General features: G+C 31.6%; 3 protein-coding genes across 21 annotated transcripts; 1 reads left to right on the forward strand and 2 right to left on the reverse strand.

Annotated features, from left to right (window-relative positions):
- Nucleotides 1-449: 449 nt before the first annotated feature.
- On the reverse strand, nt 450-10,050 carry LOC116345210 (huntingtin-interacting protein 1). Of its 3 annotated transcripts, none has more exons than XM_031774402.1 (16): nt 9,782-10,050; nt 5,662-5,799; nt 5,403-5,528; nt 4,923-5,080; nt 4,792-4,853; nt 4,531-4,695; nt 4,114-4,456; nt 3,472-4,042; nt 3,230-3,364; nt 2,949-3,170; nt 1,981-2,452; nt 1,814-1,917; nt 1,546-1,689; nt 1,267-1,450; nt 1,120-1,189; nt 450-1,040 (listed from the first exon to the last, which is right to left on the reverse strand). In XM_031774402.1, exons 1-16 carry the CDS (start codon nt 9,863-9,865, stop codon nt 662-664), a joined length of 3,357 nt encoding a protein of 1,118 aa, XP_031630262.1. In that variant the 5' UTR covers nt 9,866-10,050; the 3' UTR covers nt 450-661. The 3 variants fall into 3 exon arrangements, with proteins under 3 accessions (XP_031630262.1, XP_031630263.1, XP_031630264.1); XM_031774403.1 differs by lacking the exon at nt 9,782-10,050 and adding an exon at nt 6,183-6,554; XM_031774404.1 differs by having other exon boundaries at nt 451-1,040; nt 1,981-2,371; nt 9,782-10,048.
- Nucleotides 10,051-14,615: 4,565 nt separating this feature from the next.
- On the reverse strand, nt 14,616-26,335 carry LOC116345176 (chondroitin sulfate N-acetylgalactosaminyltransferase 2). 10 transcript variants are annotated; one of them, XM_031774338.1, is made up of 10 exons: nt 25,984-26,335; nt 25,450-25,569; nt 20,429-20,479; nt 18,736-18,924; nt 18,524-18,658; nt 17,644-18,456; nt 17,440-17,585; nt 17,159-17,310; nt 16,157-16,281; nt 14,616-16,074 (listed from the first exon to the last, which is right to left on the reverse strand). In XM_031774338.1, the coding sequence occupies exons 4-10, from the start codon at nt 18,872-18,874 to the stop codon at nt 15,668-15,670; spliced, it is 1,917 nt and encodes a 638-aa protein (XP_031630198.1). In that variant the 5' UTR covers nt 18,875-18,924; nt 20,429-20,479; nt 25,450-25,569; nt 25,984-26,335; the 3' UTR covers nt 14,616-15,667. The 10 variants fall into 10 exon arrangements, with proteins under 10 accessions (XP_031630198.1, XP_031630197.1, XP_031630194.1 ...); XM_031774337.1 differs by having other exon boundaries at nt 25,450-25,572; XM_031774334.1 differs by having other exon boundaries at nt 25,450-25,687.
- Nucleotides 19,469-22,895, forward strand: LOC116345178 (synaptobrevin). 8 transcript variants are annotated; one of them, XM_031774346.1, is made up of 4 exons: nt 19,469-19,556; nt 20,866-20,908; nt 22,125-22,432; nt 22,599-22,895. In XM_031774346.1, exons 2-4 carry the CDS (start codon nt 20,877-20,879, stop codon nt 22,646-22,648), a joined length of 390 nt encoding a protein of 129 aa, XP_031630206.1. In that variant the 5' UTR covers nt 19,469-19,556; nt 20,866-20,876; the 3' UTR covers nt 22,649-22,895. The 8 variants fall into 8 exon arrangements, with proteins under 8 accessions (XP_031630206.1, XP_031630209.1, XP_031630205.1 ...); XM_031774349.1 differs by having other exon boundaries at nt 19,473-19,556; nt 22,155-22,432; XM_031774345.1 differs by lacking the exon at nt 19,469-19,556 and adding an exon at nt 19,638-20,046 and having other exon boundaries at nt 20,869-20,908.

Raw genomic sequence — 26,335 nt, forward strand, 5'->3', positions numbered from 1 at the left:
TATTTTTATGCATTTTTTATACAATAGATTAGGAAGTACCGGTACCATTTGGTTTTAAAAAAATATTCTATTTTACGTTGAATCTTGTGTAATAATAGAACATTTCCAAAATAAAACAGTGGCCGACTTACCGTGTGCTCTTAATGTGAAAGACAAATGCATACAGTTTCATTCGAATGTTCGAAGTGGCAAATGATTTGAAATATTTGATTGTCATATATTTTTTCCATACACCGAAAGTTTGGGTCTTTTTTTCACTTTTAAAAGAAAAAATCAATTTGAGAGAGGTGCGTAAATTATTTATTCGTTTGGATCTGAATGTATTCCAACCATTTTTGGGCGATAGTTTTTCTGGGACGTATTTTCTTTAATGAAAAAAGTGTTTGCTTATGTTCATTTCAATATATTTTTTCAAAACTTTAGTACAAATAGGAAAACATTAGCTTTAATTAACTGTTCAATTACTTCAAGACGGTATAAAAGTTATTCCACAAATGGGAGAAATAATTAAATAAAATAATACACATATATTCTCAACAGTTTCCACAGTATAAAAAATCACCATTTAAAGCTTCTTTTTATTTGATTAAAAAGCACTTCAAATCTAAATGGAATTTTCTCTTGAGTTCTTTTCATTTTCTATAAGAGAAGTAACCGCTTTTCAATTATGATAATTTTTTCGGCGGAATGAAGCCAGACGAGAGCGTTCTACTTGCAGGGCTTGTTCCAATTCTAAAACTTTTACTTGAATTTCCATTTCAAGCGTTTTTGCTTGATGCACCGTTAATTTGGTTAGATCAAGATCTTGTGATTCTTCCAAACGTTGGCCACAATCTTTGGCTGTGGCAACAACCGCACCAGTTGCTTGGGTTACATCACGCGATGACATCGCAAGCGCTACCAAATTTTGACTTTCCTTTGGCGCCTTTACTCGGCTTGCAATTACTAACTGTGCCGTTGATGCCGCTATTTCTTGAGCCACAACTATTAAGTCTAAATGATTTTTTGCCTCTCCGCTGACAGCTTTATTGGCAGCCGTCCTAAAAAGCCGTTATTATAGCGGATTAATTTAAGCGTGTGGTTTTAAAAGATGACAAAGTTGCGAAAGAAATTACTTACACCAAGAAATTAGCACCTTGAGCAACATTTTTTGCAGCTGATATTAATCCTTCCGTCCATTGATGATTACCTAGGGTTAATCACATAATGGTAAGATAAACGATAGAATGGATAGCATTTCTTCAGAAATGAAATTTTGGTGATTACGTTTATAGAATTCGGTTGCTGATGCTGTTCCCTTGCCCAATCCAACAATTTCAGCTTGAAGTATGCGCGATTTTTTCACCAGTTCTCGAATTGCCTTCATAAGTGCAGTGCAGGCGTCGAGTATTTTCTCATTTACCTCCAATTTTATACCCGAATCCGAAGCTTTTGATTTTGATAACATTTCCTGGATGGAATTAAAAAAAAATAGAATTCCTTACATTAAAAAAAAGTTCTTGATATTCTAAAAAAATTGAAAAGTGACAATGAAATTTAATATACCTCAATTCTTGAAGCAGCTTCTTCGATAGCTTTGTCCATCCCACTAAGTTCGCGCTCAATAATTTCGCCAATATCTTCACCGCTCTCAGACTGTTTACTTAATTCGTGGATCATTGTTGAGATTTGTTCTAATCGTTTCTTTACCTAAAAGAGGATTAGAAAGTATAGAGTTTTAGGGGAAAAAATTCAGTTTTTTATCCGAGTCCAAGAAACCCCTTCAAGCTATGGATAAGAATTATTGACTAATGAAGCCGTTATGTTTCTTTACCTCATCAATGCGATTTTGCACTTCTTTTGATTCGTGTGTCGACATCAATGAAGAGAATAGTTCCAACGATGTTGAATTCCATTTTTTAATCTCATCCATGATTCCTGAAAACCATGAATATTAACCATTGTTCGGAATTTTTACTTTTAAATCGATATTAAACTTACTCTCGCCAAGTTCAATGTTGGCTGATGTCTTGCAGATGTTATTGCCTTGAATGTAAACCGTAGCCATTAAATGACCCATTAAAATGGATTTACGTGCAAGTGCCTCGACATTTTTATAACTATCAGATACGTAGTTGGAATGAGCCATTGATAATTCATTGAGAAGTTCCATCAGTTCTTCGCTAAAAAGCATAAAATAAGCCGATGTTCCAGCTGCAACGGCAACATCAGTTTCAGCTGCAGCTCGTGTCACCATTTTCTCTGATGATTTGATGCATGTCTCAACCAGAGCTCGAATGCGTGCATCGCCACTGATTCGTGAATTTTTTAATGCTTCTTCCAACGTATGAATGGTGTTGTTGGTTTGCGATAATTTTTCATTATATTCATCCTGTTCAAGAAGTAAATCATGCAAATCACATTCAATTGTATCTTTTACATTTTGCATGCGATTTGATTGTAAATTTATTAACTAAAGAATATTGTGCCATTTTGCATTCGTGTTGGTGAGTATGTACGTTGTAGGTAATGTCCAAAAATATTCCAACATCATCGATTCCAAGTCCAAAACCAAAATCATTTTACATGTCATTTACAAAAAAAGAAAATTATCAAAATGATTTTTTTTTTCAGAGCAAAAAAGTCATAACAGAACACAGATGAAAATGTGTTAATGACCACTAATATTTTGATTTTTGATATTTTGGTGAGTGAAACTTTTATTCGCACAGACATTTAATGGTAGAAGAAAAGGTACAGTAAATGTAAATGAAACAGATCATTCTACCATTGAACATGTGTATGTATGCGTTGGAAATTGAATCGGAAAGCATTGAAAATGGGGAATTTTACAAAAGCACAAAATACACATATAAATAATATACTGGCGCGATGATCTCAAATAATGTAAAAAAATTTCAAAACATGTGTTTGAGGTGCTAATTAAATAAAAACTTGCCAATCATTACCTCAAGTTTATTTTGCATTTCTTCCATTTTTCCGGCCATTGTGATTTTCTCAACATCATATTCATAGATTGTTTGAGTAAATTCTTCACAACGTGTCAATAAATTATCACGTTCCTTCACCAATTCATTTTGTTTTGTGATCAATTCCGCTTTTGCACCTTCTAATTCTTCGATCGCCTCACGAAGTTGTTGTTCTTTTTCAGCTAAATTGTCGCATTTTACCTAGAAAAATAATCGACGATTAATTCATCGGCCAATACTATAATAACGGAGTAATTTACCTCAAGTTCGGGCACTGAATTTTGCAGCTCTTGAATTTTGGCTAGTAACATTGCATTGTCCGTGATGATATTTTTATGCTTTTCATCTAATTCTTCTTTTTCCGTGCTGATTGTGCTGGACCAAGATTTCAGTGACTGAAACAAACATAAGAATAAAAAAAATATTATTTCAGCGATCATTAAGTGAGTAGTTGCACAATAGAATGGTAATTCTATATCAAAATCAAAGGCAAATGCCATACTTTTAATTCACTTTCATATTGATCCAATAAGACGCGTAGTTCGGCAACTTCAGCAGACTTGTTCGCATTTAAATCATCATATTTGGCAGATAAGGCTGAATTTTCATTTTCCAACTGTATTATGCGACGCTGTAAGTCATCATTTGCGCTTTTGACATCATTTGAACTTTGCTGAACACTTTCCTCCAATTTGCTTTGCTTGTAAAGTGTTTCTTCTAGTTGAATTCTTAAGTCGTCACGTTCTTTCGTTGCATCGCTAGCAACTTTTGTTTGTCCCGCCAATTGTTTGCTTACATCACCATGTTGTCGTAACAATTTCACGTGTTCATCACGAATTTGAGCATACATTACTTTTAGTTTTTGGAATTTTTCTTCGCTGGCCTTTAGTTTTTCTTCCTCGACTTGAGTTTTTTCCACCGATTGAGCCTTCAACTCTAGTTCTTCCTTAACAAATCTCATATTGGTCAATTGTTCATGGGCATCGCTCAGTTCTGAATTTAAAGATGCAATCGTTTCTTCATATTGCGCATGCTCATCTCGTTTATGAAGTGCGGCCGCTTTTAGATTTTTTCTATTTAATGGATGAAAACACATACATTTTCACAAAACATAAGTTGAAAATTAACCATAAAAAAAACCTACCCCAATCGATCGACTTCGGTTTGTAAATGTAGAATCAATTCATCCCGTTCACGAATCAATTGTTCAAAGTTAACAGTAGGCGTAGGTGGATCTTGTGGCGAATCATCATGTGATGGTAGCGATAATGTGGGCATACTCATGTCAACTAGAGGCTCTGGTTCCGGTTCAGGAATAACTACAACTGGTGGTGTATATGCTCCAAAATCCACTTGCGAAGAAAAGTTCGGCGCATTTTCCGGCAGCTTTGGAACCGTTATTAAATTAACAAAATACTGCAGATTACGTGATTGATTGTAAAATGATTTGAGCTGCGTGAATATGGTCCGAAATCGATCACGATGACCTGACGATATTCAAGAAAATGATTTTAAAAAAAAACATTGTCTTGGTTCATCTTTTGAGCAATATTCAGTTTACCTGCTAGCACATCATTCGGTAGGTTTGAGTGCAATTTAAACATGATTCTAACTAAGAAATCATACAGTTGGCTTGAGTCCTGAATTAGGGGAATTAGTGGTGACAGCCGACATTGACCAGCCGATGTCATTGAATTCACATGGAATGTTGTAATGGAACTGAAAACTATATAAAATTATCGAAGGTTAAAGAAATACGATATAAGATTTGAACTAAAATCAATTGTTATTTAAGGGCATAATGAAGCCATTAAAAACCTACTTGCTGCCTCTAATGCAATTATGTCATCCAAGTAGTCAAACATTTCTACGGCCATTTGAAAGCTGAAACATAATAATGGCATCATTTTATACAATTTAAAAATGCTAAATTTGTTTTTGGTAAAAACTTACTAAAAATTAATGTCGCCACCACCTATAACATCCAATTCGCCACGTTTCATTGTTAAATTTGGTGGAATCCGTGGATTTCGGTCATGAAACTCCAATTTGTTCACTAATAACTTGGTGTAATGACGAATGCAGACACCATATCCGTCATTTAAATGTCCCTGAATTAAAAAAATTTCATAAACGATGAGATATTTCACACTTAGAAGATTCATTAAATGGGAATCACAAATTTGAAATTCGTTTTTTTATCGGAATTAAGTTTTTTCTTTAATATTGGTTTGGCTAAAAGAGCCAATATCCTTCATAGTATTGATTCGAAAAGTTTTTTATCTTTTCTGAGTCTTTTATCGATTGGTGAAATGATAGCGAATCAACTATAGTTAGCCCCTATAGGGCGCTAGTGTACATGAAGCTGTATAAAACGCGCTCACTATGCGAAAATATTATTTGGAAATTGAAAAATGTTTTTTTTTTAATTACCCATAATTTTCCAAGCTCGGTTAACATGCCTCTGTGTCGCATAGAATGTTGACATGACAACGGATGACCTTCACGTAATACTTTGTGTAATAAATAACAAAATTTCCAGGCTGTTATTCTATTTTCCTACAGGAGTAATTCAGATTTAGTTTTTATTTCTCTTCTCAAAATTGTTTATTTCTCAAAAATGTCTTTCGAACGTCTTTTTTTTGTTTATAATATGAAATTTGATAAGAGTTTTATTCAAGCTCAATCTTACCTGCAACGGTTGGCGCAAAGCGACAGCCCAAAATGAATGTGCTCCACGACTGTGAAATGTACCAATAATCGCAACTCTTGCATGTTTCACTTTTAATGGCATCTCAGTGCCGCTTAACGCTTTACTGATGCTCACTGTCTGTGAATAGAAAAAAATACGAAAAAACAAGACACATAATAAGCCACATGTTAAACATACAGTGAGCGTTTTGGCATAGGGCTTTGTACGGCAGCGCTACAAACGATATCGACGGTGACATTTTGATTCAGTATTTTCACGGTAAAAATTCTATACCGTTATCATCGATTTAATGTTTTGCACATAAATGTGTTCAGACCAAACTGCTTAAATATATTTGTTGAATGACAAATCGAATGTGGCGCTAGCGTACGTTAAAAATCACTGTGTCACCATGTTAAAATTAAAAATAAAACAAAACTATACAGCAATAAAGTGGCAACAACAGAACATGCAAATACAGAAAAACGGACAGGTTATGCCACCAACATTTAAACACTTACCAATTGATAGTATTCCTTATCGCTCAGTGACATTTTACAATATTTTTTTTTATTTATTTATATAAACTCAACAAAAAGATGTATGTTTTTATATTACTTGAGTGTGTATATGTTTGATTTTATCATTAGGAAGATTCTCTTCAGAGGATTTGCACTTCTTTTGTTCGTAAGAGAGAGAGAGAGCTTGTTGCAAAAATTGTGGTAAATGCGATGCATTTTTAATGCACGAGTGAGTTTAGTTTAATTTGTTGTTAATTCATTTGATTGTTAGTAATCAGTATTTACATATGAATCGTTACGGTGAAAAAATGCCTCTTATATTGTTCTAATAATACTGTGATGCGATACAAAATAAGAGAAATTTTTTTCGCCGCATCGATTCATATTTGATGAAGAAGTTAATTAACAAGAACTAACGAATCGAGAAAAAAAAAACAATTAAATATTACATTATTACGCAATGGATTTGAAAATGTTAAAAAGAATTCACTTTGACTAATTTATGCATTTGTAGTTAATTTTATCTCGGTTTTTGTGTTTGTGTGTTTAACTGTTTGGTACAATGTAGGTAAATGCAATTATTATTTTTTTCAACCAACTATTATGCATTAGTACGTGGCGCGCCAACTGTACCACAATTGAACCCCAACTGACATTCAGTGTAAACACAAACTCGCATTTCTATCTACAATGGATGTGAGCTGATGTTTAGTGTATGATACTGTAAGTACGCCACTGGCAAATGAACAATTGTTGGATGTGTTCAAACATTGGTTTTGGTAAAATGAGTTATTATTAGGTATTTAGTTTTGTTTATTTTAGATGATGATTGTTTTGATATTTCATGCAACCTGGAATTAGAAAGAAAAGAACATACAATTGTTGCGCTGTGTAATAGTGTGTAATAGTGAATCACATTAAAATTACTTTCTAACTCTTATTCTAAAGGTTTTCCATCGTTTCGGCCGTTTAAATGTATGCTATGTAAGTAAATGGAATTTCGCCACTTGGTGTAATATGATGACATATCTTTATTTTCAAAATAAATTGAACAGTTTCTGTGTATAAGGATACTTTTCAATCAAAGGTGGTGTATTCGAAAGTATGAGAGCAATATATATTGATCAAAAATAATTGTTGTCACTCTGATAGAGAAGATAGATGATTAACAAACTAGGGGGAATTCATCCCAATCACAACGACCAGGAGATATCCTTTTTTGCGTTCACACTTTTTTCTTTCCTTCAACTACAAATACCGATTTTTTTGCGATTATGAATTGATAAATTGAAAAAATTTGAACAAAAAATTCAATGCTTGCAAGCATTGAACAAAAAATTCAATGCTTGCAAGCATTGAACAAAAATTTGCTTCGTTGTCAATATCGGGCAAAACTATCTATGTAGATTACAAAAAAAATATTCCATTAATTATTAAATATTGACATTTATAGAACTGTATATTGAAAAATTGCTAAAAATCGGATATGAATTGTGATCAAAATGTTTGTCCGATCATTTTAATCTTATCATATTGAACAAATTCGAATTATCTTTTGTATTAATAAAAAGTGGTTTGTTTCAGATCACATATTCATCCATAGCTGGGCAGACTGAAAAATTCAGGGGGGGATTGGGGGGGTAATTTTCCCAAAAACTCCTAGCAAAATGAGAAAAATTCTATCCAAAATCATGAATTTTGTAAAGGGGTAACGCAAAAATTTGTTGATTTTGTAAAGGGGTAACGCTAAAATGTGATGCCTCAGGAGGGGGTAATCCCCCCCTCCCCCGCCTGTCTGCCCAGCTATGTATTCATCGATACTTGGAATTGGTTTCGATCTAAATGTGAAATCAGAATGACGCATGTTTACTTTGAAAAATTATATACTATACATGAAAAATTTCGCAAACTATTAATATTGCTCTGCTCTTATTATACATACAATCTTGTTGTAATAGACCGCTTAAGAAAATATTCAAATAGGAAAAAACGGTCTTGGTACGATTTCCGACATACTCAATATGTAACATGCAATTTATTTATGTGACATATATAACAACCAAATTTTGAAGAATAATTATGACGGGAAGTCTTCCCGGGAAAGATGTATACTCGCAATTAATCATGTAAATAGTTAATATTTCAATGAGCATACAACAATTGCTTAAAAACCGGAACAGCCAAAGACTTCAATTCTCTTAATATGTTTTTATGATTCATAGTTACTAACTATTACTTCAAATCTGCTTCAAATCGTAAATAGTTTTTAATATTATACATACTTTAGGTATAGTGAATGTTTAGTTTACATTGTGTTTTAATTCTAATCATTAATGAATTCAATCCATTAAAGTGCACAGAAATCATAGTGCACACCCGTATTTATGATTCAAAACAAACTTGTGTTCATTCATCACTGATGAATTAACGCAACACTTCAAATATGTGGAATGCACTATTCCCTAACCAATATTAATTTATTCCATTAGGTGTCATTGTATTTCATAGCCGTTTCGTAGGTTATATAGTGTTATTAGTTTAAGTGGTTCTGAATTAAAATTTTATCGTTTTATCACTAATTTTTACAACGGAAGTTAGAGCAGTATTGATTTGAAAAAAAAAAGGTCCATCAAAATGTCGATAAAAAATGTTAATTTTAGTTTTAGAGGAATGGCAAAAAACGGGAATTTTCTAAACGGAAGTTTAGAAAAAATCTGGGATTTTTGGAAGGGAGTTTAACTATGAAATATCAAGCCATCTTAATCCAAATCGTCACATAGTTCGGATAGGAATAAAAATGAACTGAAATTCACATTGAAAAAGGCCGATAAAAAGGTTATCTTTAAATAAATTTCGGGATTGTACTACATAAATAAATATTTCGACTACCATTCCTTGAAGATATAGGGAAGAGAGAGAGAGAGGGAGAGAGAGAGAGAGAGAGAGAAAGAATTGAAAGTCATGTCTTTGTATTTAATTGAACAGCGTAAATGGAGAAAAAAATGAAGACTACCCACTACTGCCTTAGTGGAAGATGTATGTGCGCAATTTATTTATAATGTGCCGTTACTGATATATAGTACAGGATGCAATAGATTTAGTTTTATTTATCATGCGTTTATTTGTTCAATGACGTGTGCGCATTCATTTTCCGACCGTTTGTACGAATTAGTCATAAAGCGTATCAAGTGAATCAGAGTAATTTGCCGTCGTCTTCGCTGTTTTTGGCTGAACAATATTGGGCAGAACAAATACTGGTTAACGGTGTGAAAATGTGAAGATCAAATAGCATTCATATTATTTGCACTCATACACGCAAAAGATTATTTACCGAAAATAGAACAAACACAATTATTACACCCGGTTGGGATAAGTGTGAAATAATAAGAATGGAAGAGAACGAGATATGAAATCTACAGTATAAAAAAACTGAATTGGTTGGTCGGCCGGTCCAATAATTATTCATTTTTCAAAAAAAAAAAAAAAAAAAAATACTTCGACTCTTACTATGTCACCAGTGCATATTATCATTTTTGGTAAATAAACAACTCATCTTGTTATCATTTTTAGTGAAAAAAAAAATCATGAAATATTCTTACCATCTGTTTGTCAAATAACTCTTTGTCCGCTTCGCCATTGGACTTTTTCGTTTGCAAAATTCGTGTCAATGATATAGACGACATATCTTTAAACACAACGAACAATTTTGAAACCGAACAAAAAAAAACAACTTCTTGCACTATGCACACGAATTGAACGCACTGATTCAAATGGAATATCTATGTGAATATGAAATATTAAACAGCCTCACACATTCATCTTAAATTACACCAAAATACAGTAACCATCTAACTAAATGACTACACATCTGAAACAAATAAATGTAAGAAGCACTCAAACAGCGATAATAATAATATTCATACTTGAGAACCATACACACATTTCTTATTTTCCGAAAAAATGTATATGAATTTTGGTATAATGTCATCTATGCAAAAGGTGTGAACATATTCACAATATTTAGTCAATATATTGTTCTTTTTTATGTTATTAACATTTCTCAATTGATTTCTGAATAATGAAACTTTTGCTTAGTAATCAACTTTTCATATATTCAACAAATTGCATTATGTTATACTATAAAAGCGCTCAAATTAAATCAAAAGCAGAAAAACAACACCAACTGAACTACATACACTCCAATGTGTGCACGAAAGCGATATAAATGAATGAATTTGACAGGCAAATATAATGCACTAGCAGCACAACATTTGTGCAACCAAACAAATGTCATATATATTCACTAAACACTTTAACCAATGTTTTTTTTCTTATGGGACCGGCTTCTCGTTCAATCTTAGCCCTATTGAAAAAAAAAATTCTATCATACTAAGTTTAAAAATTACCTCTGCATAATTAAGGCAATTTAATAAATTTTATTATTACTGTTCTGGCAAAAACTACTTTAAAGTTGATAAAAAAAGAAGGACTAAGATTTCTATAGATAAAACTGACTCAGATACGCTTATCACCAATTGAATCTTTTTGGGCCATTTAAAACATGCGCTTTCTCGCTGGAACCAACTTTGACAACTAGATGTCGTCTGTTTAAGGAGCTTATAAAGTTTATACTTAATTGTATAAATGGCTTGAGGCAAACAAGCTGAAGGCATAGCAATTTTTATTTCATCTAAACCTACATTTTAAAAGCTCGTGAATTCTTGTAGAGCATTGAGGTAGCTCTCAAAATATTTCGATTGTCCAAATTACAAGAGGTTTGCAACAACCAACGTTTTATAATGAATAATTTTATCAACCATGTTTTTGTATTGTTTGTCCGGTTTCACGGCTGATCTTACATAATGCGAGCACAAGAAATTGTTTTCCCAAGACGATTAATTCGATTTTTATCCATCATGAACCTCTGAGGTGGATTTTCAAATCAATGCAAAAAAATTATCCCCAAGACGACCATATATCAAATCTATATGAATGTCCGAGAATGAAAGCGAGACTTCTACTCACAACTTATTGAAATGTAACACCACCATACAAAATATTCTGACAGTCAGCACTTTTTGTATGACGGTGTTACATTTCAATAAGTTGTGAATAGAAGTCTCGCTTTCATTCTCGGGCAATCATATAATGAATGTTTTATTTGGAGTTTAACATGTAACATAGAATAATTCTCAGGATATATTTCAAAGGGCTCAGGAATTATTTTAACAGGACTAATGTCGCAGCGCCGTTACAAAAAATATCAATATCTTATATTTTTTAATATTTAACAGCAGTTGAGCCATTGAGCCGTTAGGACCGTATATTTCCCCCATATGTATCCGTACCTGCAGATACACGGATACATATGGGGGTTATATACGGTAGAGCCGTTGGGCAGTTAAGCAGTTTAACTCAACGGTCCAATGGCTAAATTGATATTTTTTAAACAACAAATATCACATTTGATATTTGAAATATCATATTTCACATAGTACTTTGAAAAAAATTGTAATTATTATTTTGAAAAAATTTACTACAGAAAAAACTATTATATCTACAGCTATATGTTTGAAAATATGTTATATTACACAGAGAGAAAAAATGTGGTATTTTTAATTCAATTTTGGTAGATTTAATATAAAATCAACCAACAATGAGTTAAATTTACAAGTCATTTTAAAACTTATTCAACTGATAGTCTCTTTTGAAAAATATGTCTCAGAGATGTCAAAAATGGTAAATTTAAAAAAGTTTGAAATCAATCTAATATACTTTTATTTAAAAATTGGATTTTGTTTCGTGAACAAATCTATTTTGTTCCGGGTACAAATCTATAGCGAGCCATAGCGAGCCATAGCGAGCCATAGCGAGCCATTTGTAGTATTTCCTAAAGTAAACTTTTCAAAAAAATAATTTTATATGTCGCAAAATGATATAATTAATATCCAAATTAACTTAATTTTTCAGCAAACGAATGAATTCCGGTGAATTCTACGGCGATTTCATTCAAATATGTGAGATAGTAGTGAATAGTTTCTGCTGACAATTACTGCAATATTTATATTTTGTGTAACGAAATTGTAAATGTTTTTTATATTTTTTTAATAAAAATTAATTTTATTTTCAATTTGAGCGTTTTTCTATCGAAAACAATCGGAAATATTGAAAAATAATAAATTAAAAAATATTGCGGTTATCATAACCTCACTTTATTACTTTGACACAATTCATTCTATTCACACGAATTCACCGAACTCATCAATAACCACTCGACTCAAAAGTGTGAATTTACGTGAATTCCTGTGAATTTTTTTGCCCTATTAAGCCTAATTTTCAGATAATATATTGAACTAACTGGTCAGTTGAGCTGACAGTACGTTAGCCAGCTAAATGGGCCAAAACCAGAGAAGTGAACCAAAACCAAACCATTTCATTGGTTTCACTTACCGAACGAACCGGAGCAAGCGGAACGTTCCGACAATGGTTTATACTGTGCAGTATACACACGACCGTACAACGGCTGTATGTATTAGTGTGCATTGCTATTCACGTACACATACGTCGCCATACAAACCATTCTCGGAACGTTCCGCCTGCTCCGTTTCGTTCACACAAAACGAAACCAATTCCGAGATACCGCTCCGAAATCGGTTTGTATGAGAAATGTCAAACCGGTTCACTTCACTGGCTAAAACAATAGACGTTATTGTTTTAATGATGAATCACTTGACTTGTTTTAATAGAAGTGATTGTTCATTATAACAATATCTTCTATTGTTTTAGTCCATTTAGCTGGCTAACGTGCTGTCAGCTCAACTGACCAGTTAGTTCAATGTATTGTCTGCTAATTTTTTTGCCTATTAATAGTTATAACGAGCCACAGCGAACATATCTATTTTGTTCTGGGAACAAATATATTTAAAAACAATCTAATTTACTTTTATTTCGAACTCAATCAATTTAATTCATAAGGTTGAAATCAATCTAATATACTTTTATTTAAAAATTGGATTTTGTTCCGGGAACAAATCTATTTTGTTCCGGGAACAAATCTATTTTAATATATTTTGTTCTCTTTGTACCATGAGTTCACAAATGTCAGCATTGATACAGCGCATCAAATGATGCTTAAGCATTGCGTCGCTAGTGCCTTCATTGTGCGTTTGGAGCACTTCGTGCGCTGACGAAGCACTATAGTGGTGTGCTGTATAAATGTTGGCGTTTGTGAACGCTTGCTTTGTACTAATGACTCACAATGCCTTCTTTAAGGAATCCACACATGACTGTCCCTATGAATGATTCAAAGTCCACTGCCTTTCATGCATTGCCCGTCCGTCCATCCAACATGTACTTCTGTAGTTATTTTTTATATTCGAATCTCTGTCTATTTAAATGCATATCCATGAATTTTCCGGACATGTCCGTCCATCCAACATATCCGTCCGTTTAATGTTCTGTCAAATTCTTGGGGTGTCATGTAAATTACATTGATTTTAAACAAATTTATTCCCGGAATAAAGTCCAATTGTGAAAAAAAAGTTAATTAGATTGATTTTGTCGATTTTTTTCGATTTCGAAATCAATTTGTTCCCTAAACTGCCAAACGGCCAAATTAATATTTTTAAACAAAAAATATTAAATTTGATATTTCGCATAGTACTTTGAAGAATATTGTAATCGAGCGCACTGGAAGTCACATCATTTAAATTTATTGGGTGATCCCATCTGTACAAACCTGCTTTTTGTTATTTTAAAGCAGAGAGTAGAAAACGCTGCCGCTATAGTAATACTATATTAACAGTGCCTATAAATAGTTACTATTTGTACACATTTCGATTGTGTGATCACAACAATTTTTGCGAACTCCAATGTGAACAATGCAACTCTTTGTATGTATCAAAAATAAATTGCGGTACAATTAAGTACATTTTTGGTACAATTATTTAAACCTAGTCCCCAGTTTCGACTTTCACATGTGCGGACATTCGAATATACATCCCTAATGTGAACAATGCGACTCTTTGTATTTAAAATCTACATACAAAGAGTTGCATTGTTCACATTAGAGTTCGCAAAAATTGTTGTGATCACACAATCGAAATGTGTACAAATAGTAACTATTTATAGGCACTGTTAATATAGTATTACTATAGCGGTAGTGTTTTCTACTCTCTGTTTTAAAGAAAACATCAAAATATTACTAGATAAAAAACAAATATTTTGGTGAATTCCTTTTCCTTTATTATATTTATATATATGTTTTTGAAATTTGATACATTACAATTTTATTTGTAATCCAATGATAATTATACGTGAGATTTTTAATGCAAAATAAAAGAAACAAAACATAAGGTTCAGATACCCTCTGCAAACCTCTCAGAGTAAATATACAGGAATGGATCAGAATAATTTTATCTAATCAAATTGAGTCTATAGAAATGAAACAAGTAAGCGGGTCCATAAAAACGGAATTGTATAGATGGACTCGTTTGCACTGTTTCATTTTGATGGATAATAATTTACTGATTCATTTTATCGGATTTTTTTTTCAATAACAAATCTACCGCTGCAAAATATAAGTGTGAGTTTTGTGTCAATAAAATGTCGGCTTGAGATAGCTTGAGACAACGATTTGTGTGACGGAGAAACCAAATTTATACATTTTTATCGCATCAGATGATGTAGACGAGTTTGTTCTATAGAATTAAGAGAAATAAAACGTCTACATTTTTTTCACTTTTTCAACCAGGTATTTTTGTAATAAAAGGTCGTTTTTACAAGAGCAATTTCAACTCGGTTTTGCTGTTATTTCATTCTAAAAACACAATCATGTTTGTGCTTAATGTCACAATTATTGTATACAAAATTTATGTACGTGTAAATTACAAGAATTGAAAAGAAAGCTATTCCAATTTTGTTAAATCAGGTTTTGAAAATAGTAACAGTTAGGCAAAATAGCAGACATCAACTGTTACGATTATGATAAAACAGGTGAAATAGTGTCACTGCAAACGCTGTTACCCGACACAATAAAAGATTTAATAGATACAATGAAAGAATGAGGTTTGAAGCCTGACTAGCGTGGTCAGAGCTTAACTGCAAATATCATTAAGACCGGAGCGTATATAGTTAAATAAATAGTTTCGCAAACCATTTTTTGTTCATTTTTTTTTTTTTTTTTTATTTTTATTATCACAATTTAAAATTTGAATTTTTTTTTTTTTTTGTGTCTGATGATCACCAATATCTAATACGAACTATAAACAGTCCTTTTTCCGTTTTGTTTTCGGGGTACGCCAATTGTTGATATGCATACATTAGCTAATTGTCACTTCAGTCAGTCAATTCAGTCTTTGAACGTAAAATGGCAGTTTACAAATGAAAATTATTCAAAATTCAATCTTCCAAATACTTTCGGGCTGCAAATGTGATTGTTGTTTCAATTTTTTTGATTTTTTATCGAATTCTTGGTACTTGTAAGATCAAGTTTTTTTTAAGTCACTACCAAAAAATTTCAAATTTTGTTTCGATTTCTTTTGTTGCTGATTGTTTACATCTGAATCAATGTGACTATTGTTATTCTTATAGTTATTGTTTGGTAATGATGACTCATCAGAGATATTTAATTTCTTATTTATTTTTATCGTTTTTAATGGAAATATTTTAATATCCATGGTATGTGTGCCAGAATTTTTCGAATTTGTAACATCATTGTTATCATTATTATCTTGATAGTGTGCTGCGATATCCTCGCGAAATGCCAAAAATCCAAGTTGAGCATGTGATGCTTCATTTAAAGCACGTGATCGTATACATGCACGATATTGATCGGCGGTTAAATGTTGTCCATTCGTTATTCCCGTACACACCTTTGGATGCCAAATATGAACTAAATGAAATATAAATCACATTATAAACAGCGAGAAATGCATCAATGATTTTCATTCTATAACATAGATTTGCCTACTTACAAATGCCTGGATCGGTTGCACGAATCACCTTTATAGTTGATCGTACATATTTTCGATAGAGCATTACATCCTCACCACCCCATCCAACAATCTCTTCAAAGTCACGCACATTCATAAAATCGGATCTAAACAAATTTTAGACAGAAGAGATAGCGGTAGAAAGAGAGAAGGAGAATTCGTTGAATGAAAAATAGAAATAATTTGAACAAACTATATAAGTATTTCAACGGAATTCTGTTCAACCCTTAACCGGGCGGGCCGGGCCTCTGAGGCCCGGTAGCGCATTTAAAAAAAAAGATACATAAAATCGCATAAAATATTATTTTTATCAAATAAATTGTTTTGTAATATTCTTTCATCCTTCTACTAATCGTTGATAGGAGTTGTTTTGAATTTGGTTCCCTAAGTAGCGCTGTATTGAGGCTTGAACAACTACCGGACGTACATTTTCCATACAAAATGTCATCAAAATTTTTAAATGAAGTGCAAAATTTGTACTAAACAACTATTGAACTGTTTAAATTCATCCGATTCGGAATAAATATTGATTATTTTTTTATTTTTTCAATTATATTTTACGAAAAACATATATTTCAATAATTTTCGTCGTATAAATTCAATGAAATTTGAAAAAAGAAACATTTTTTTTTCATTGAATTTGCATGGAAAATGTACGTCGGGTCTCAAAGGCCCCACTTGCCCGATAACGTTAGTATTTTGACCTGCCCGGTTAATAGTACTGTATCACAAAAGTCAATCTTCATTGTAATCCGAACTAGTTGTATGATAATTATTGCGATAATTCGCATCTTTGGTTTTCATAACTGTCTTTAATAATATTCATTTTCTTGAAATTGGAGTGTTCATGCAACAGATTTGTGAAGCATTCACCCTTGCCAACATTCTACTGTTAGTCTGACTAACTTTATAATTTCTTGTTTCTTCTACATACGGAAAATCAATAATGAATAGTATAAATGAGCACTTTTGATAAACTCATACTTATATTGGCAAGTCATTCCATAACCAAAGTCTCTCCAAAATCCGTTGTCACGTGAAATCAACAATTGATCGTGTTCTGGTGGTACTTCTTTTCCTTGCAGTGTATAAACAACATGCGGATTATATAAACTGAACACAACTGGATAATATACCTAGTTGGAAAAATATGAGAAGAAGATTTATGAAATGAGAGAATATAAAATTGTAAATGATCAAAATTCATTTTCCAACAACAAGAACAAAGTGCCAAAGTTATATCAAAAAATGAATTATTTAAATACTTTTTTTCTGGGCTTCGAGTTCCAACGGCAGCGGTCTAAAAATTTTGCACTGAATGCCACGTCAACATCACACATGAACAATAAAACATCCTTATTTTTATCATTTTTATCTGACACTCTTTCGGCGCCTACTCGAAGACCTTTTGCTGAAAAAGAAAATGGAGAATAACCAAATAAAACGGCGAAAAATATCACTTCACTTACCTCTTGAAAATGTCTCATTAAGAGCTAATAATTTTAAATTCGATGAATTTCCGCCGCTTTTCTTCATTCCCAGTACACGACTCATAATTGAACGTGTTTCTGACAGACCGTCTTCACCAAAGTACACAACCGTAAGATGTACACGCCGGTCATTTTTCAATGCAATTTTTACAAATTTATCCATAAAATTTTGAAAAGTATCTGTACGTCCAGACAGCGGCAATATTATGTGGACAATTTCCTTTTCTTTTTCTCGCTGTTTCGGAAATGTTTCGATTTGTATTGTTTGTAACGGTGCAAATGGTCGCATTATAGTTAATTTTTTGATGCCATCATTATTGTGGCTTTTGAGTCGGTTAGCGATTGATGTATATTTTCGAATTTCCTTTATTTCCTTTGTTCGAAAGTATAGATCATATTGAGTTCCGGTTGTTGGATCAATACGATAAATACCCTCGGAAAAATCGTCCAATGTATAACGAATTGAAGCGTTTTTGTTGAGACTGTCAAGCGCTCGATTTAAAGCATCCAGCAAATCTTTTCTCTTAAAGCCAATTGGTTTTTCAACGACCCGCTTACCTAATCCCAATTCAATGGGATAAACACGACTGAATGTGAAATGATTAAACGGTAATAATTCGTATTCATTGTTCAGTGGAAGACCATGCAAAATTTCAGCGGCACCAACTTGCTTTCGTATGTAATTCGTGCAATCACCCAATGGGGCCGATGTCACAGCTGGTGTGGCTTGTGATGGAAGCGACGACGATGAAATATTCTGGATATGTGAATCAAAAGACACTGAGTGTTTATCTAAATAGAAACATTGAGACATTTTAAATACATCTTGAAATTTATTTTGCGATGAATGCAAACTCACTTCGATGTTGAATTAGTTGTACTTTGAGCGATTTTATTTCCGCTGTCAGTTTGGCAATTTCTTGTCGATTTTCCTCTTCCCTCTGTTGCAGTAAAAGCATATAATTTATACCTTGTGATTTTTGAATTACATCATCTAGTAATTAAAATTAAACAAAATATGTTTATAAATATAGTAATAAACTTATAAAAGTTATTTTAAAATGTTTTTACCATCATCAGTAATTAAGATATTGGTATCGACCAGGCTGCCGATGCCACATCGGGTAAGAGCCAGCAACGAAACTAGAGTTATCGACGAAATTAATAATAATAATCGTGCAAGCAATTTGGAGCCTGCCATACGAATCATCCTTTAACATTTGAGTTGGCTTCTCACAAATTCTCGAACGGTTCTTGCACCTTTTGAAAGAAGCAAAAATTGTTAGGCGATTATCATCAGATTATAGAATTCCGAAAAAATGTCCGATAAACAATTATAAAAAAATATAAAAACGATTTTATTTACTCTTACACCAGAGTACAATTGAACTCAACAGGAACCACAATGATCTCTACTATTAATTAAACTGGTGCTATTGAAACAGGAAATGTTTCGACAATGATTGACGAAACAAAACTAAGATGATTTCATCAATCATCAGATCTCTCTATTAAAGGAAAAGATCACCAAAAATTTTTTAATTTTATGTTTGAATCGAAATACATTCATTCCACTGCAACTTTCGCCATCTGTTGATGGTATTCATTAATTGATCATTTTTGTTAACGTTCTTTATGTTGTAATAACGTTCGTAAAAAAAAAATTATTTACGTAATTTTGACATATGAGACCTAAAACACTTTGTATATAAATATGTCAATATTGAAAAACAAGTGTCAAACTTGCGCATGTGTAAGTAAATTGATTGTTGAACGATTAGTCAATAAATTTCAATGTATACGTAAATGAAATAAAAACTTTGACGTTCGAACATAGATCTGTCTCTGTATATAATAAACTATAAAACTTGAATGAATTTCCCGAAAAATCGGTAAAAAAAATAATATTATTTATGTTTGAACGATATTCGTTCCCAAATATTTTGATTCACTGATTTGTTTTATCTTGAATCGTCAAGTGTATGTCTTATTTGGTTACATGAGTTTATAAATGGGTGCAGTGTCATGTATCTGTCTCTTTTGATAAAATATATCGTACTTTCTTTCTCGCTTCCTAAAATTCAAATGATGAAAGAAGAAGAAGAAAAATAACAGAGTGTATCGCCATTACAGATCATACGAAAAAAAAATTACAGGAGTGTGAATCATTTGAAATGAACAATTTTCTTAGCTCGTCATTTTAACTTCACAACATTCAATTTATAGCTATTATTTATTTGCAAAAAAGTATTTAAATAAAAAAAAAACTAGTGCAGATAAAAATTAATACAATAAAGAAGAGGAAGAAGGAGAAAGGAATTGTATTTGTGCTATTTTTGTGATAACTACAACGTAGAAATTATTTTCATTGAATATTGTTCGGTAAGAAAATTACATTTAATACAGTCTGGCAGTGTAAAATAGTGAATGAATGTAGGTTTTCGTGCTAAATTCATTTTCTTGAACTGCGTACCTAGGTACTGTTCCAAATTGATTATATGTCAAATTATTATTAACAAATTCGAATTCGGAGTCAAGTCAAAACTTCAAAATAGTCAAAAAGTTCTCATGTGGATAAATACTGACAGATGAAAGAGTACCTTGTTTATTTGCCTTCTTTTGTTTGGCATGAACGCAAGTTGAGCGATAAGTCATTTAATTTTCATAAATATCTTTTACAAACAAAGAAAAAACGATTAAACAACAATTAAACTTCAAAATATTTACTAATTAATAAACGAAAAAAGAAAAAGGTGCAAAATACCTCGTCAATAAATTGATTTTATTTTACTGTTTGCATTCCGTTGTCACTTTTCTGTAAAAAAAAAAGAAACATATTTTACTTATAGTTTTGTCGTCTGTTAATAACATGTCAGTGCTTGAGTTTTATAGTAAATTTATTTTAAAAAAATTGAATATGCATTTTCAATCAATCGATTTTTGTTGTTGACATGCAATTTGATAAATTCATTACTTATCCATTTTTTTCTGATAGAAATGTTACAAAAGAATAAAAAAGAAACGCCGATATAAATAACATAAAGAAATACAGACTAAATAAAACCGACTCTTTGTCAACAACAAATGATGTCCACAAATGATACATAATGATGACTTTCGATTAACGTGTTCACATAAACATTTATCCAAAAAAGAAGCTCATATTCTAATTATTTTTTTTCATTTTCATTTTTTCACCAGAAGCCAACACAATGTCGAAACCCTCTGGATCAAATGAAACGAAGTAAGTAACAAAGTTTCAATTGCATTTTTCATTTTCACTTTAACAATTTCATCATTGAATAAAATGCATACTGTCATATAAGTAATCTGTTGACAAATAATTTGTCTTTTAAATAAATCATCTCTTTTTCAAGTACGACATCATTGGGGAGCTATATATAATGAATATTTCGAATTGAATGAAATGAAGAAATAAAATTTTACCAAATGTGCCACACTCCTCGTTGAAGAATTATAACTAACTTCCTCTTCTTATTCCAATAAATTGGAGAAGAGATAGTGCACAGTTTCCGATGATATAACATAGATTAATTGCAGATTCAGTTATATGGAAACTACTTTTTTTTGCTAAAGATTGTTTAATATTCTTGTAACAGAGTGACATGCTCTTTGTAGTAAGAAAAATTGTTGAAACAAAAAGAAACACACAAATCTATCTTCATCTTGATAGCAACAAATGCTGTATATGTTCGGATTCGTAGAAAACTTTTATAAAAAAGTTCTTGTATTATGCACAGTTTAAAATTTGCATAACTTAATTCTTAATTGCAACCGTTGACATTTCTTTGGGTTTTTCTTATCTTGCTTATATTCTACAGTTCACCCTTCTCTACATTGTTTGCATTCTATTAATATTGCCGTACAGTATTTCCATTCCCGTTGCCAACATTGTTGTTCACATTTCAAGCACATTTATTGTAAAAGTTGGTAAAAAATCTCTTCTGTTGTTATTTTATCATCGTGATGTCTTCCACACTTGTCGTATTTTTTTTTATCCTCCATTTATAACATGTAGTTTTCAACTTTTTGCTTCCGCAATTTTTATCAGTTATTATGTTTCCATTTTTGTATAAGCGTGAATTCTCACTTTTTTGCCGCTTCATTCAAAACTTCCCAATTTTAGACAGTTCTTTACCATCCGTAACATATTTGAGTAAAACACTGTAATCAGTTTCTGTGTTAAAAAATATCGTAAAATTTCTGATAGAATGTTATTAATTTGAAGAATTTTATGCCACTGTAGAAAACATCAACTGAACGTTGAAGAAGTTGTTTAAGTAAATTATCTTTCAAATTCTATGTTTAGTATATTCTGTTGATACACACACTGATCACTGATTTTTGATCTTGTTGAGTAATTGTGTTATCTGTTTAATTTACTCATATTAACCGAACGAAAAAAAGAAACAAATTTTAAATAAAATTAATTGAATCAGTATTCCTACATTGCCACCGCCACCCAATAGCAGCACGATTGGCGGCCAAAATCCATCGCAAAAACGATTGCAACAGACACAGGCTCAGGTCGACGAGGTGGTTGGCATAATGCGTGTTAATGTGGAAAAAGTATTGGAACGTGACCAAAAATTAACGGAACTGGATCAACGAGCTGACGCCTTACAACACGGTGCATCGCAATTCGAACAGCAAGCTGGCAAATTGAAACGAAAACAATGGTGGGCGAACATGAAAATGATGATTATCATGGGTTGCATTGGTGTTGTTCTCATCATCATTATAGTTGGTAAGTATAGAGTGAAAATAATCATAATTCCATGTGCAAAAACAAAGTAATACATGTTAGCATCAAGTGTATGGTCAAGGGCATTCAATCTTGATTCATTTCTAAAATAATTTTATGTACAAAAAATGTCAAAATAATCCATTATCTAATTTTATTTTCTTTTCAGTATCGTTATGGCCGTCGTCATCCGAAGCTATTCAAAAAGATAGTAATTAATATTATCCACAGCAAAAAAACAACAGAAATGGAACAACAATAAGACAAATATTTCAAATTTATCGAATTCCATTATTATTGAATGTTTTGTGTTTTTTTTTTTCTTTTTAATTCTCTGTTCTATCTGTCAACTACTGTTTCTTGGATTTTGTAGCAAATGTTTTCCATTCAAAAAACAACACTTTTCAGTCTTATTCAACAAATGCAAAACTCGCAAAAAATAAACAAATAAGTATTACAGAACTAATTATGAAAGATGTGCTCAATTGAAATTTTGATTTTTCAAATTCAATTTTTGTTAGAATGAAGATTCAAAAGAAAAAAATTATGAGATATACGCACAATGTACTACTATTTAAATATATACATAAATATATATATATATATATAATATTTTTATAATATAAAGGAATGCAAATAAAGAATTAACAAATTTTGTTTTCTTATTTTAACATCTTTTTCTGATATAATCAGATTAAATACACACAAAAAACAGTAGTAGTAGAATTGTTTAAATGTATTGGTTTATTGAAAATTTTCCAGACCATTTATATTGCAAAGAAGATAAAAATCCACCCTAGTTATATTTAGTGAATATCATCCGATGAACCCCAGTTTTGGTGATGATTTTACATATTTCGATTTTTATATTGGCCGATTCAAGACAAATGTTGGTCTGCATCTTCTAAATAGTATTTTGTTCATACTCTCGAACTACTCCATAGATAAAACTTCAAAAAAATTATTCCAGCCCCATTGAAGGGCTGTAATACTGGCGATAGAGGGTCAAATTAAAAAAAAACTAACTAAAGTTGTAGATATAAAGTGACAATTACAACGGGCGGTAGTTCACGTGAGTAACAAAACCATGCTAATGTGTAAAAGTCGACACGAAATATCCAAAATCTAAGCCTAGAATGGTTGAAAAACCCTTGGGCCATCGATTAAGACAAATCATTGACGTTTGGAAATCGGTCCACTTGTCTAAAAAATATGATCCTTAAAAAAATCATTTTTACGACCATAGGTGCGCTTAATTAAGTTGTTGACACCTGAAACATCGATATTCTGATTCTAGAAATTAATACCCTTCCAACGATACCTTAAATGTCGAAATGTCATTTTTTACTTTTCTCTACGGTCACCGAGACGCCTCCACTTAACCCATGCGCATATTGTTGGAAAGGTCTTGAACTAAATTTAACGATGCGACTTGAATTTTTTAAGTTGATGTGACCAAATTGGCAAAAAATCAAAAAGTGGCAGTCGGCCCGGAAACATAATGGACATTTCTTGAAACAGGGTCAATAGTTTCCTTTCAAAATTTCACTGATTTAAGCCCCAAGTTTCAGATAAAAAAATGTGCATCCCACACACCGCTAAAAATTGGCCGTTTCATTATGAGACATAATCATATTTTCATTGTATTTGAATTTTTAATTTGGAAAATATCTCTCACCAAATCATTGATATCAAATTAAAAAAAAAACTTTACCGAGGTAAAAAAGAAATGCATGTAAGTTTTTATAACAGTAAGTACACAAAAAAAGATTCTACTGACTATTTTCATCACAAAAATGTTATCAGAAATTTTCACCTCGATAAAGGTTTTTTTATTTGATATTATTATGTTGGGTAGCCGCGACCTCGATCTCCCTTTCTGCGTTTTCTCATCATCACATATGCTAAAATGCACCCATTTGGGAGTTAAGAGAGGTTGAAGGGGGAAAAGTAATGTTATCAATCGATAGTGCTTCTTAAAACAGCTTTGGTGTAGGAAGGGGTTTGAGGAGGAATTTTTTCATTGTAAATGTTATAGATAATCTTCGCCATACAAAAAATGCCGACTAGTCAAGAATAATGAAAAATAAATTACAAAAATTGGGACCAACACTTATTCTTGAAACATTCTTCTTGGACTGATGGGAATGGACTGGCCCTCTCACCATCGTAACCATTGGTATCTGTTGTAATAATGTGTGCCAAATTGAATAACGATGATTGATTCCACACACATCTTTTCTATGGATAAAAGATTGAAAGAATGTGTTCGTGGGGTTGGTTTGGTTACTTTGTGAAATCTAGATGACTTTTAGAAATGAAGTTGTTAAAAATGTTTTTTTTTAATCTTATTAGTATATAATAAGTTCGGTGGTATTTCTTTTAAACATAAAAATAAAAATAAAATTGAAAAGTCGATTTTTGAGGCTTATTGAATTTTTTTGAAACTATATCAGTTTCAACGGTAAATAGTTCAGATTGCTAAATTTGAATAGCCTTCCATGGTGTTTTCAGTGTATTTTGCACCAAAATGATATTTTGACTGAAAGAAACAGAGACAGAGAAATTCTTCTCTGTATTTTGTGTTTACTGCCAAAATACGAATATAGACAACACATATTGGTGCCGATGATTATATTTGAGAAAAAACGCAAGATTTCACAAATTTCATTCATCTTTAAAATTATACGTGGTGGTATCAAATCAACTCATATTTCGATCTGTCTTTATCATCATGTTTCAGTTGATGATAGATTTCCGCGGCCACTATTAAATTTACTAACAAGAAGAAATGATTATACAAAATACAAGCCAATAAATTATATCCTTACTTCGTATATTGATTTTTTTTGTTGCAAAAAAGCAGAATTGAAAGCTTTTATAAATATAGAAGATTATATTAAACTATTTTTCCCAACTATTTTCAATTGATTCAAAAAAGAATAACTTTCGGTAAAGAAACGCTTTGGGTAAAGAATAATAATAATAATTTTCTCTCACTAATATACAATTATACTTACTTCAATACTCTGATTTGAATGTACTTCATAGATCCGTGAATCATGTCAAACAATCAAGCCGAATGGTGTTTATCAAATTATTGTTCGAAATAAATGGGGCACAATGTTTAATTCATGTTACTGCTGTAATACATAAGTATTATTTTTACAGCCTCTTTTTTTATCATCATTCACATGCAAATTCGATTTATATTTGTTGTTGTTTTTTTAACTCAATTCAAAAGCATACGCTTTTTACCTAACAAAATTATTTTTATCGTATTTCATCGATATTTTTTCTAGATCTGGATTTTTAAATTGTAAAATGTTAAGACAAAATGGTAATTTTCTATTTACACTATACAGAGGCACCCATTTTCAGAAAATAAAATCTTTGGACGCGACTATGTACTTATTTCCGTCGAATGTTACATTGGTAAAAAATTTTTTCATTGTTTCACGACAAAAAAACTCAAATATAATATTTAAATTAATTAACTAATTTACAATAAAATTAACAACAACGGAACTCAAATGTAGATTAATAAACAACACCTCAACTTATATTCATGCTCGAAATATTTGAAACATTTTAAAAGCGTAGCACAGTTTTTGATGTCCTTCAAGTCACAATTTACTCATACAACTGATTGCACCATTGGCTTGTCGCTTGAATTTATAATAAAACAGCATATGAAAAGTGTAAAAACAGAAAATAAACAAATGGGGTGAATAACATTATGTTTGACAAATAAATAAGTAGACATAATGGGTCCATGCACGAATACAGCATTGGATTGAGCTTAAGGAGAATTGCCATAAGCTTTTAAGCTTTTCAAATGAAGGATATAGTTAATAAAATTTCAAAGATATGGTTCGAGTTATTTTGAAAAGTTGATTTAAAATT

The sequence above is a fragment of the Contarinia nasturtii genome, unplaced genomic scaffold (assembly GCF_009176525.2).
Source record: "Contarinia nasturtii isolate CC-2019 unplaced genomic scaffold, AAFC_CNas_1.1 Cnas_scaffold_1240, whole genome shotgun sequence".
Lineage (NCBI taxonomy): Eukaryota > Metazoa > Arthropoda > Insecta > Diptera > Cecidomyiidae > Contarinia > Contarinia nasturtii.